Here is a 14163-nt window from a genome sequence, read left to right on the forward strand (position 1 = left end):
GCGTGGCAGGCAGAGAATATGTGATAAATACGAAAGTTGGCAGAGTTTAAAATCAGATGTTAATCTCTCAAACTACACTGTCTAATACACGTGAAGCTGGACAGAGAGAGGAAAGCATTTGTTTAGTTTGGCATGATGGGTCAAAACATCACATTTCTGGCAACATTTGAGAAACACAACACTTGTCAAAGTGTAACAAAATTCCAGAGAACACAACATTTTTTTCTGAAAAGACTAAAACTCAGGGCCAAAACTTGTGATATTACTTGTGGCTTTTGCAAACTGAAGTTCAGCATATGCTGTGTTTAGGTGCTGGTCTATACTGTTTTTTCCAGCAGGAAATACAGTATGCCACTGTTATGATCTGCAAATTGCTGTCAGCAATATGGCTCAGCCCTAAATATCTTTTGAGCTCTGCGCTGCACAGTTCTTCTTTTGTTTTGTGTCATGAATTACACATATTTTTTTGGCATTTCAAAAGCAAATTTTCCAAGTCAATAGAGTAGCAGTTCGTGCTAAAACTAATTAAATATAATACTGTGAAAATACGTGATTATAAAGTCATCCAGCCACCTGTGTTGACATGGTCTCGTTGGTCACCAAAACCTGTAACTTACACACTGAGGAGCCGGTTCTATATATTAGCAGCTCACAACACTGACCAACTATCCTTTCAGATAACTGCCCTTGTCACTATGACCAGATTTATTTTTTTAGTACCTTTGCTGGGCCGAGTTTGCCGTCACTTCTGTTGAGTGAGACAGAATAGTTAAGTGCTTTAACAGAAACCTTGATTATATTTTCCTTTAATTAAGGCAAACTACAACTTTATTGATTTGAAAAAGTATCTTTTTAATTCACATTTGCCGGTATTTGTCTCTCTCCTTTCACTACATGGTCCACCGGAAAGGGGCGTGGCCTCGACTATCGATCTGCTTACTTCCCCGAAAAATGCTAATCATTCCTTGAATGGCTAAATATTTAGAGTGGGAAAAAAATAGAGGCTTTAAACGTTTGATATATAGGTTTTTAATTTCATTTCAATATTCATCCGGGCTTTCGTCACAAGAAGCGAAATTTATTCTGAAAACCTCCCCGGAAGTCGAGCCCGTCGTCGCGTGCGCCTTCACAGCGGCGGTAACTCCTTCCTCCCTCAGCGCAACATCACATCACTGCTGCAGAAAACTCCTCGGAGGCAAAGACGATGGGATTTTAAAAGTGAAGACTTTCACCATGAAGACTGACTTGTAGCTCCATCTCTCCTGTTGTGTTTGTGGCGCGTGTCGCTCTCCGTGGGACAAGTTCACACCTTTGCACTGGATGCTGAGATGAGCAGAAAGTGACATCTCTTCTGAAAGTCCTCAACGAGTTATACAACGCCATGAAAGGTATGTTTTCATTACATTTCAAATCACACACAGGTTAAACTCTCAGCTCTTTTATTTCAGTCTGCGCATATTGTTTTTTGTTTTGTTGTTGTTGTTTTTGTGGTGCGTGATTCACATCTGGATGTCATTACGGTAAAGCCGTGCAGAAGTTTTGAAAGTTTGTTTTTTTTCCTCTTTTCTGTTTTTTCCACCACTTAGCTGTATCGCTGTGAAAGATAAACAGCAGCAAATCATAGTAACACAATTAGGGAGCAGGAACTGACACATAATGCATAAAAAATACTTTTTTTAAAAAACGAATTTTTGAGAAGCAAAAAGGTAAAGCTGCTGTTTCCAAACCTACTTTCCAGCATATATCCCACTAAAGAAAATATTTTGTATATCATCAATTATTGCAATTTGACTGAGAGAAAGTGAGGTGAAATAACTGGTCCAGTTGGCATCCATGTCTCTAACCCCCTCTGACCCCCCACCAACAAACACACCCTCCGCTCATCCCTCCTGTTGCCCCCCTTGGTCCCATCTGTTTACCATTACCAGTGATGTTCTCCGAGCCCAGCTCCAGTCTCAGTGTAGTGCAGCAGAGTGTAATTAGAGTTTACTGTCAACAACCCAGAGAAAACCGCAGCCTGTGGCTTTTACAGTCCCCTGGACCTCCTATCTCCACACACACAAACACACACACACACACACACACACACACACACACACACACACACACACACACACACACACACACACAGGCTCTATTTGATGCTCTACTATCAACTATGCAACCTAATGCCTTGCTGGCCACCTCCGCTCTGCAAACAGAGATCACTGTGCTGAGGAGTGTTGTTGTAGGTTGGCCTTTGTTTTAAGGGGCATAAATTAGGGTTTCTGGGAAAACTTGTAGTGCACAGATGAAGTGGAGTAGCAAGATTGAGTCCATGTAAATCCATCCATTAACAGCACCAATAAAGAAAGCCTTTCTATATATTTCTGAGTGAGAGGATCAAAACTACACTGTCTGGTAAATACAGAGAGGGACGGAATGAGGACAATGTACGGCGGCACCGAGGGAGAAACTTCAGTGATATTTCAGAAGCCAACACGAATTGTGACTGTGTGTTCATTTCAGAAGACATGTCATATCAGATAACAGAACATTTTTTTCTCACTGCAATGAAGACTTAAAAAAGGGGCAAACAGCTGGTCTATAGTTTGAAATGTATGCATGCAGTAGATCACTGTATTGAAAGACAACATCTTTAATTTACTATTTGTCACGTTTCTCATTTCTTCACACAGACGACTTTGCAGACGAGGAGGAAGTACAGTCTTTTGGATACAAGAGGTTCGGTGAGTGAAAATGACTTTTTTCTATAAAGGGGGTAGAGAGAAAAGCCAACACACTCAGATCTCTAATCATAAAACCTGGACTGTTTTCGGATAAAATGTGTTGAACTGAAGCCACATCATGTGTGGCCTCGTCTCTTTTCCCTCTTTTCTTGCTTCTATTTACCTAGAATTACACTTTGTGTTGCTTTGATTTGAAAGACGCGTTTCTAGTGGCAGGACTGTCCTCATCTGTCCTGACATTTTGGCTCAGTCGGTAATGGTTCTGTGAGGGTTTGGGTTGAACATAAATGTGGCTGACAGTCTGTGAGGTCTGGCCCACCACAGGCCCGACGACTGCTGACAGCGCTCGCCAGATCAAGAAGAACCTCTCTGCTCTCTTTTCTCCACTTAAATTGAGCCACTTAAACACATTGACTCACACAAACATGCCCTCGGACCTCAAAAATGTGGAGCTCCTCAAACTGAAATCAGAGTCAACATATATCTTTACTTTCGCGGCGCGACGCATGCCGACAGAGATCACATGGATTCGGTTTGTGTACAAGTGCACTCTTGTACGTAAAGCCTAGTTGTGTAACAGTCTGGGAGCTTCGCAGCCACATTTATAGAAGGTTTCCCAGCAGAGTTTTACACCAGTAGTGAAACAGGGAAGATGGTTGCATCCTTACCAATTTTGAGTCATTTGTCTCTGACATTTTTGCCTTCAACACAACAGTGGTGATTAGAATTTTGTCTCTGATGCATAACATCAACTACTTGCCCCAGTTATGATATCGGTTTCAGAAATGCCTCCATCATGCCTAAAATGCTGGTGTCTGTATCGGCAAGTACACAAGTCTGTAGAACATTTTGTATTCGCACAATGGCCATTTTCATCCCGCTTAAGCTCATGCCAGTCGTACACACGTCGGGGGTTTTGATGAATCGTTCTCATTTCACTTCTTCCTGATTGATCAGCACCTGAAAGGACACTGGACAATGAAAATCGACACATTTGTATTTCATAAATGCACATTTAAAGTTTGACACGCTGCATTTATTTATGCACATTTGCACCATAACAAATAATGATGTGTTAGTTTCAATTCTCCAATTGCAGCCCAGTTGCCAGACTAAAAATGTTGGCATTGTACATTTCTGGGAACAAGAAATGTTACATTTTTAATTTTGTGCATATTATATGAACAGTTCTACCTTAAGTGTCATATCACGTGTATATATGAGCCGGGCGAGATGACTGCAAAGCCAGCGACCACTAGTCGAGATGGCAATCGAACATTTTGAAGTGGACACTTTTAACTAGACATGGTGACATTTTCCAGTTCTGTTCAGTGCTGTCAAATCTTTTTGACGTCTGGATTTTTATGTGGGTTGAATAGAGATATTTAGTGTTAACGAGCGAATTCCAGCTGTGTTTATGCCGACAGAACCAGGTAAGCCAAAACATGATCTCTTCATCACCCTAACCAAGTGATTTTTCCTCCCTAAACCTAACCAGATCACAGGCACAGTGTTCTCACAACATAAAACTAAAACATTGTGAAAGGTAAAGTTGCAACATATCCACAGTTTGCAAAAAAACACAATGCCAGCTTTTATTCTACCAATTGGGTTGCCAGTTGCAGCACTTGGGTTTTTGTGTTGCCTAATGTTTTCCGTTGAAAACTTTTTGGATAAAGACTGAAGCACTGGCAGCAAAGGGCAAACACTGTGTCACACACACACACACACTCAAACACACCATTATTATTACTCTCCTTGGAGACGGAGCACGTGCTCCATCGCTGTTAGGTTGATTCAGCATCGATCTTGGGTCAGGAGTCTCTGTGTCTCTGTATGCAGGGTGTTGCTGCAGGATGACTCATTCACACGCAGCTCGGCCGAGGTCCATGAGAGTGGATGTGAGGCAGCACCGGCAGAGACGAGTTCAAACTGCGTTTCATCCGAGTCACCCGAGTAGAAGCATCCTGTTTGTCTTTCTCTGTGAGCGCGTGCGAGTCCCGCTCATGAATTAGATTAGAGAGCGACCGGGTGGAGAGCCAAGTCCAGCTCACTTTTAACTTTATCTAAATGAACTCTTGACTTTTTGGAGGCATCGGAAGAGAGAGCTGCTGAACTCTGTGCTGAGTGCTGTTGGCCCTCTCAGGGACACGGCAGCTGTTTGGAGGGGCCGACTCCAAGGGCTGGCCTCACCACTCCAGAGGCTTTGTTGTGCAATAGAGCTGCATTCATGCAAACCATCACAAACGCTCATTCTTCCACTATTAGCGGTATAATGTCAGCACTCGAGGGAAAACAAGCGGTTATTTCCTCCGTGCTTGTTTTGCTTTAATTCACTGCACATCTCCCAGGAGACTGATTGTGTTGAAGTTGTTGTGATGTGTCGAAGCTGTGACTGCAGATCTGAGTTCAAACGAGGATGATGAGATGCAGACACAGAGCCCTTAATCCTGCTGGTTTTAATGGTACAGTATGCAACTTGTGCTGCTAGGAGTCTCATTCAACACAATGAAAACAAAAGACCTCGTTAAGTTGTGTGAGATAACGGCAGACGTTGTCTTCATGACACGACCCGAGCACAAACATTTACAGAAGACATGATGTTGCAAAGTTTAATTCACATTAGTGATGATCGCCAACTCTAGCAATTCCTTGTTGTCTGGACTTCCTCAAGAGGTAGAGTCGCTTACAGTCGTCGCCCCCCGGAGTCATAGTCGGAGTTGCTGTTAATCGCCTCCGTACTGAACCCTCTGTCTTCACACGGGCATGTGTTGTTCTCAGAGGCTGTGTTCGGTCCCAGTCTTGTGTCCAGCCGTGTTCACTGGGAAGCCAGCTGGTTGATCTGAGCCCCGTTGAGCCCTGTGACTCCCCACTTGATCCGACATCAAGGTCCAGAAAGATTCCTGTCAGCTAAAAGGGCCATTTATCTCCATCGCTAAATGAGCTAATGATGAGGAGTTGATTGCTCTAGAAGAAAATAATGCATTGCTGGAAGTTAATTGGCTAAATTGCAGAAAAAACTGTGTGGTCCTTCCAATTAGATGCTTCAGCTCTGCAGGATGAAGTATTGGGAGGCCCGTGACTTCAGTGCTGTGAGTCTTCTCCATAAAAAAATGCATCAGGGAAGATGAAGGAGCAATAAAATACCATATGGTCTGATGGTCGGCTTCATCTTCCAAGAAATATCTTCATGAAACTCTCCTCAAATTCCTTGAATTCCAACATTTGATGTACTCATCTGCGCTTCTGTAACAAAATCTGACATAGCTTTCACAACGTTTTCATCACCGCTTTGGCTGACCGGCCTCCAGCCTCTCTGCAAAGACCATTAAAAGGTTTGCATTAAGAAGCACAATGTGTGATTTCAACACACTTATACAAGCAACACACGGTAACCTTGTTGCTGACTTGCAAAGTAATAGGTTACACACACACACACACACACACACACACATGCACATGCACACACGCACACACACTCTTTGTGAACTGTGAACTGTTTCTAAATCTTGATCTTACACAAGCTTCATCCAGAAGGCATGCATCATGTGTATTTACACAAAAAGGCACATAGATGCACATTTTTCCACTTGTTTGTATACTTGTGGAAGTTTACAACACACACACACACGCACATACACACACACACACACACCAGTACATTCACTGAGTGAGTTCATCTGGTAATCCCATCTCTCTTCCTGCCAAGCTGAAGCCAGGCCGGAATCGCCTCCACAGCACTCAAGGTTTAAAACATATTTATCGTCCTGTGGGGGGCTGACATAAGAAGGCCATCAGAATAAAACACAGACGTACCTGAGCTTTGGCTGAACTCTTACAGCTCTCTCAGAGCTAGAACCATCATCGCTCATTGGCTTGAATCACACCGTGAACCTTCCAGTCACAAAGAACTTGTTACCAGAAAGTTTATGTCATGTCTTCATTAAAGTGGAAACAGACAACTTTCCCCCCACAGTGTTCCCAACCGGTATTATTGATGGTGCCGCTGTCGCATAGACAACTGGATTGCTTTCTGTTTTCCTCTGAGTTAGCAACTAACAACAACACGGGACAAAACACGAGGGAGCAGATAGAAGCGGCGCCAGTCTGTCGGCGCTTGGGATGGTATCGTTCGGTGAAGAAAGAAACCTGAGACGAGGCAGAACATTTTGTTTTTGGTTAAACATTGCTAAAATTTGACAAGCCAACATCCACTGTTGGTCACATCACAAAGATTTAGTTTAAGGTCCTTTGTGCTGCAGGACAGAGGAGAAGGGTGAAGAGGTGCGCCTGTCAGTTTGAACTGTCTGGGGTCTGTTTGTGAGTGTGGTTGCCCAGATTGTTTAGCTTCATGGGTGACATTGCATTGAATACTGGACTGAAATCACCAAACAGCATTCGGACATAGCGGTTCTTACTCTCCGGGCGTGTGACGACTGAGTGGAGGACAGTGGATACGGCATCTTCTGTGGATGTGTTGGTTCCGATACCACGACAGGATGAAGTTTCCAAGCTGGCAGGGACGTTATCTCTGAGAACCAGTTTGATATCTTCACTTTATATCTTTCTAACAGTCACAAACACGCATTAAATGTTGAGTTAAACTGGCTCTTTGAGGAAACGTTAATGCAGAGTTGTAAAGTGATGTACAGTGAGTTCAAAATACAGAAGACAGGTTGAGGTCAAGTCAGCAGACCAAAAGTAAATTAATGAGGGTGCTAAAGTGAGTTTACAATTACTACTGACAGTATATTTTATATATATATATGTTTCATGTCGCGCCTCCCTGGATGGTATTACTTCACTTTAGGCTATTTTCACTGGAGGACCTGCACACTGGTCTGCAGGTGGGAGTCAGGGCCACTCATGAAATAATAGAGGCTTGATTACTCCATGCAGCATGTCCTGGGACCTGCACTGATGTCTGGATGGGGGTCTTACTCCCTCCGCTGCTGCGTCTCCTGTTCCCACACATGTGGGTTTGGACAGGCCGGGCTCAGGAGGTTTGCGGCTGGTGTGGAACCCAGAGTGCACTAATCTATTTCCTGCACTTGTTATGGTTTCTCCAGAAAGGCCCGGAACATTCCTGGAGCCGAGCACGGTGTCGGGCCGCCTGTGCCTGGAGCCAGCTGTGTCAGCACAGCCGGGGCTCGGTTCGGTCCGGTGGGCTTCTCCTCACAGCCACCTTCAGCTGCAGTCATAATGACACCTCGCCCACCACCTCATCCATCCTGGTTAACGTGGAATCAAACATGGTTATGTTAACATCGCTAGCCAGACACATTTGAGCTGTCATGTGATACTTTGCAGAGTTTGTCAGAATGTCTGATGAGGATTTTTGCTGCACTTTGCTGTGGTTTTCTTGGTCTCTTTCACAGTGTTGTGTTGTGGTCTTCTCAAATTCCGTCTCCTGGTTCTTTCTTAAAATTGCGTGACAGGTTTAGAGCACTTCATGCGTTTGTGAAGCGTACAAAGCCTTCTTCACTGTTGGCCTCACCGCTGTCAAAAATGTTCCTTGGGGCTTGAGACTGCACAGCCAGCATGCCTTTGTAACATATTTATTGTCTGTGATGCTCAAAGAAATGTATCCACCATTTTGCTTATTCTAACACAAGCTTTTTGGGCCCCAGTGCATGAATTTAGTTTGGTCACTACATAAAATTGGCTTCTAAGCCTGGCGTTCATCCTGTGGGACCTGTATAAAAAATAGGCATATAATCTATGTATCATTCACTTAATTATCATTATCATTCAATCCTAAAGTATTTGAAGAGTTGTTAATTCGACTCACAAATCACATTTCCTCCAAAGTGGACCCTTAAAATCAAAAGTTAAACTGAATTGCAAATTTGGAGAATCATGCAACCCCCTTTTTTTTGTCAATAGTCAAACATAAATCTTCTGTCAGTTCTGACAGCCCTATTTCACAGTGATCTCTGTTGAAATGAGCTCGTGTTGAAGCTCCAGACGCAGACTGAGAGTGCAGCGGGTTAAACACCTGTTGTAGAGAGTGGACGGAGATGGGAAACCACTTACCGAAGCCACCTGCTAAAATGGTGCGGTGCAGCAGTAAAACACAGGGTTTTCCTTTGACTTTCGAGGGCTCGTCTGGTAAAGATCAGGAAGGACAAATTGGCCTCTGGGTTCGACATCGCCGAGGCCTCGTGTTTTACCCATAACCTTTATGGTCGCATCATTGATTTTAAAGCTGTGTTCTCCCAACATCCATCATTCTTTCACATGTAAAGTAAAGTGTTGTGATTTAAAGGTGATTTCAAAGCCATAAATAATTTTTAAAAGCGTCTTCAAGAACACATTTTCCTCCTATTGAAAGGCACAATCACTCCCCCCTCCCCCGTCTGGTGTCACAAGCAGGAGATTCTCTTCTTCAGCCCTGGCACAGATCTTCATTTTGGATTGATTTGTCTTGAAAAACGTTCATACGCGTAAGCTCTTTTAAGTATTCTGAAAGCTGTGGGGAGCCCTGAAAGCGTGTCAAAGCACGCTCGAGAAAAACTGAGAAGCTTATGTGGTGAAAGACGAGAAGTAAGGGTGCGTGTTTGTGTGGGTGAGAAAGAAAAATGTAGGCAGGGAATACAAATTATGCTTCCCGAGGAGACACCCAAAAGCAATGAAGAATAATGTGATTAGAAAAATGAAGTCAGATGTCAGCCAGTGGCTTACAGAAACCAGCTCCGCATCTCAGTTTCTCATGTCAGGCTTATTTTCCTTGTGCCTTGAGGTATAAACAAAAAAGATGATGTACAGACTAGGGACGAGGGATTTCCTCGAAATCTGGTCGTGGCGGGGGGAAATTTCACACCACCGGACAGGACGGGAGGAGATAACAGTGAGATGAGCTGGAGGAGCTGGAGGAGCAGAGGGTACTTCATCCCAGGAGAGGAGAAGGGAAGTGAAAAAGGAAGTGGGAGAAGGTGGAGGAGACGCAGCCGGTTGTATGAGAGGAGCAGGAAGTGGATGGATGAACATGAGAGGAGCCCTTTGTGAGGAGATAAGAGTTTGGGGAGTGCATGATGGTAGTAGATAAAGAGAGAGGAGGTAACGTATACGATCCAGCTGGAACTGTTTATACACACACACACACACACACACACACCTTTATAACATACGAGCACGCTCGCTCACGTATACGTTGGTTTAGAGCTCCGGTTTATCAGATTCCCAGACATTTAGAGACTCTCTTATCTCCGTTATAATTCAGCCCTTTCAACCTGGAGTCCACAGAACTGTCTGAATGTAAAGAGAAGCCAAACGGGGAAATGGCAGCAGATCACAGAGGAGTTCTTCTAACATATCAATAACTCTGACAGCGCATGAATGCAGAGTACTCACCAGAGACTCAGTTTCTTTCCTTTCCCATCTCGCTATCCCATCTATCTTCTTTGTTAGTTCATGAAGTTGAGTACATTTCCCCTCCAATCAGCACTATAGTAATTACAGAGCATAACAGTGGATTTCGGCACCTCCTCGGCTTGTTGCTACAGAAAGGTTTGAAAGAAAGAGTGAAGCTCAATCCACTTTTTAATCTCACTAGATAAAACAAAACAAAACAAAAAAACTGTGCTGTCCTTGAATGCGGGTGTTTATTCCTCCAGAAGCTTCAGGCTCTGCCCACGACTGTCTATCAGTTATCGCTTGTTTGTTCAAAATACCAGCATCTGTCCTTCCACTCTGGTCTGTAATTACAATAAACCACAAATAAAGCCATATTGTTTGTACGATGTGCATAAAAAAATATTCAAAAGGCAAAAGGAAGTAAAATGGGGTTATTATAATGATTTAGATGTATAATTAAGTCAAGATTCACAGCTGTACAGTTATCATGAGTGAGAAAGTTGGCTGTAGAGACCAGAACTGTTCTAGGCTGTATCTCTGCTGTTGATTTGGCCAGTTTAACATGGGCTCTTATGGGGCAACTGCATTTTTTTTCTTTCATTTTTCAGCCCTGGAGGTAGCCGCTTGGTTGTAATTCAGTTTTTTTAAAAAAGAAAAAAAAAAAAAAACAGTTGCAAACTGTGACACCCGAATGATTTAGGACTTGAGACGTCTCCTCCAGAGCCCCACAACAATTCATACAACTGCTTTCACAGGCAGAGTGTGAATCATGGTTTGTTAATCGGCTTTGACACGTACAATCAGCGGACTGACACTTTCAGTAAACCATCTGAATCCGTCTTTCAACAGGTAGAAGAAACGGCAGCACAATAGATGGTTTTAACATCAAAGCCAGTTCCAAGAGATCCTGTAAACGTCCGTCCAAAACTTTCCACCCCCTCCTTCTCCGTCCTCTTCTCTCGTCTTCATTAGGGCTGAATAAAACAGCAGTAGCGTGACTCCGGGGCTCTGGATGCGAAGAGCAGGCGTCGAGCGTTGATGCTTTTGCCAGGACGACACATGTGCTGGTGGTTAGCGGCTATTTTCAATCCGGCCTGTGATCATCCCAGTGTCAGCGACTTTTCCGACTCACCTTTGAGAGTGAGGAAAAGCAGCGAAAACCCCCATCACGCCCCCCCCCCACTTGCTCTGACACACCATAATAACCCCCCCTCGGTGTCCTTGACATGACCCACATGCAGATGTCAGGGAGGGTTTCTGGGTTCATTGTGGCTTTCAGGGGGTCTGAGTCACTGATTTAGTGATTAAGTGAAAGAAAAGCAGAGCGGAGAGAGAAGGCGCTCCAAGACACCTGCGTTCCTTTAACGCCTCCCGTGGAAAAGCCTTGTGTTCGACTTGGCCGCTCTTTGTCCTGCAAGGGAACACTCGTACATGAGATCTTACACTCGGATTCCCTCCAAACGGGCGTTTGTGAGCCTCACAACAACACACAGCATCGCACTTTTGTAACACAAGCCGATAACTTTATGCATGCGAGTCTCTCGTGACGGCGCGCACTTAAACGTTCTCCAACACCTCCGGCGGCGGAACACACAGGCACACTTTAACAATGAATTTGGGGTTTCTAGTTTCTTTTCTTTTTAGTACAAGCAATAAAACCTCCTAAATCCGTTCCTCGCAGTCCAAAATGTTAATGAAAGAGGGAAAAAATGACTGCGACCGTTGCCAAGATCAACCTACAGCTTCCTGGTTTGCAAAAAGGGAGTTGAAGCGAGAGAGAGGGAGAGAGAGAGAGAGAGAGAGAGAGAGAGAGAGAGGGGAACAGTGTTCGGCTCCAAAACTCTGTCAGCTGCATAATGACTATCACATTTTCCATGTGTGGTTGAGGCTGCAGACATTCAGAGCGTTCAGCTAGATTCTGTTTCTGGCACCTCGCAGGGCTCCGCACCGCGCTCGTCATGCACTCGCGCGATAATTAACAAATTTTAAAAAAGCCAGAGATCACACACCTGATTGGCTTTAGCAGCTCAACTCCGTGTTAAAGCGACACTGAAAACACAAAGAGTTTGAGTTCCTGTAGTTCACATCAACAATAGTCTGTGTTCAGCGTCTGCAGCTTCTCATCTGTGGCAGTTCAGTTCAGGACAAAAACAGACGATGATGCACAGAAACAGGACATCAGCCTGGAGCTGAGGGACTGTTTGAAGGGCCGTGCACACCACAAACTATTATGACAATAACAACAGTGAACAATAGAGGGGTAGGGGGCGCTACGTAGTCTTGTAGAAGAAATTAAAACTCAGAATTTTATCATTTACAATATTAATTAGGTAATAATACAGACACAAAAATACAGAATGTTCCGTAACTCAATCAACAAGCTGTTCTGAATACTGTTTGAAGACAGAAAGGTGGCAGGGTCCGCCACATATAAACATATGAAACTGAGTTGTCCTTTACGGTCGGTTTGTCTGTTCAGTTTGTTCAGTCATGGCAACATAGAGAGTTTGTTTGAGCATAAACAAAAAGAAGTCAGTGAAGATCTTTTCTGACTGAGATGTATTCCCCAAAACACCATAGTGCTCCTTTAACAGTAAAATAATAAGTGTTGCAGTAGTTATGATATTGGTTTCTAACTCTTCATGTAAGCTAATTGACGTCATTTAAGAAACACTTTACAGACCTGACTAATCTAAAACTCATGGTTATTTATCCAACTTATTTAATGTTCTTCGTCCCCATCCAGTCTAAAGTCCAGTCATCTCCAAAATGTCAACTTTTCACGAGCAAAGAACAAACAGGCCGTGCTTTCAGCTTTGTGGAAATGCATTTCTCAGATGATTCGATTACTTTGCAAATGGTTTGTTTGGCTGAAGAAACAGGAGAATTGTCTCAGCTCATAAAGGAGCATGCCCCTCCTTCAAAAACACCAAATGTGGAGTTCTGACTGGACAGCGACGTTATATAACATGACTGGAAATTACACTTAAATAAGTAATTTTACCTGAAACATGCTGCCAAACAGTCTTTGGCGCTGATGGGGTCCCTGACGTTCACTTAATCTTCACTGATGTCCTCTTTGACGAATGCATACAGAATCTTATCCTTCATCAGCGTGGACGCTCACAACGTTATCGCTATAGCAACTGTTCTTGGAGCGAATGGCCTGCAATAAGCAAAACTATTAGCATTACTCCATAAATGAGCTACATAACAAAATATTAGCAGGGAGCTTTTACTTTGCCATAACTTAAGTTTGTTTTTCTAATGATAAGAAAAATGATAAGAAACAACACCTCTTTTTTGCAACGTAGTTTTTAAAGATATATGTGTAAGAGGAACGTTTTTGCTCCTCGGCCAGTCAAATGGTTGACTAAGAGTTTGGGATCTCAGTAGGCCTCAGTGTTCCTGTGTGGTCTGGTTTTTAACGTCTGATCTAACATACGTTGCAGTAATGGTTTCATTGTTGTGTTTTGGGACACATTTTAGAAGAATCTTCAAGAATCAAATAGAAATGAACTTAAATCTGACATCTAGGAGGGCAAAGTTGAAGGAGACGAAACTTGCGCTCCCAGATTATTGAAGACTGCTTTGACTTTGCATTCTTCTAAGATTTACTGTGATCTGTATGACAGAAAAATAGGTGATTTATCTTAATGGTAGTAATCTTTGTACCGTGGTATGAATGGAATGGCAGCACACCCACCAGTCCCAGCCAAGTTTTCTCTACAGAGACTAATAAATTGATATCATTCACTGATTAATGTTTGCACAGAAACTTTGCTTTCTTTGAGGACTTTATTTTAAAGCAGTATTTTGCTTAGCATCCCATTTCGGCATAGCACACGTTGCCGAAGCTCAAAGAGTAGGCTGTAAAGGCACGGCAGCTTGATGACAAATTGTTTTCGGTAACCAGATCTCACTGTTTGTAGTAATAAAGTAATCATGTGCAGCACAGGTTCAGTTCTTCCATCATACAGAGAGGAGTCCCCCGTCCCCCCACCACTTCATCTAAATTACTCTAAACAAACAGTGGAGTCATTTAAAGCCATTGTCTGGTGTTGATTACGGTCTCAGT

At 43.4% G+C, this 14163-nt stretch overlaps 1 protein-coding gene across 1 annotated transcript in view; it reads left to right on the forward strand.

Moving 5' to 3' along the window:
- Nucleotides 1-1123: 1123 nt before the first annotated feature.
- Nucleotides 1124-14163, forward strand: part of LOC119008357 (collectin-12-like) — a 36098-nt gene continuing 23058 nt past the window's right edge. Inside the window, exons 1-2 of the mRNA XM_037078534.1 lie at nt 1124-1388; nt 2679-2729. Of these exons, the coding sequence (XP_036934429.1) occupies nt 1382-1388; nt 2679-2729 (58 nt within the window). The 5' untranslated portion in view covers nt 1124-1381. The remainder of the gene's footprint in view (nt 1389-2678; nt 2730-14163) is intronic.

Source organism: Acanthopagrus latus, chromosome 19 (genome assembly GCF_904848185.1).
Source record: "Acanthopagrus latus isolate v.2019 chromosome 19, fAcaLat1.1, whole genome shotgun sequence".
Taxonomy (NCBI): domain Eukaryota; kingdom Metazoa; phylum Chordata; class Actinopteri; order Spariformes; family Sparidae; genus Acanthopagrus; species Acanthopagrus latus.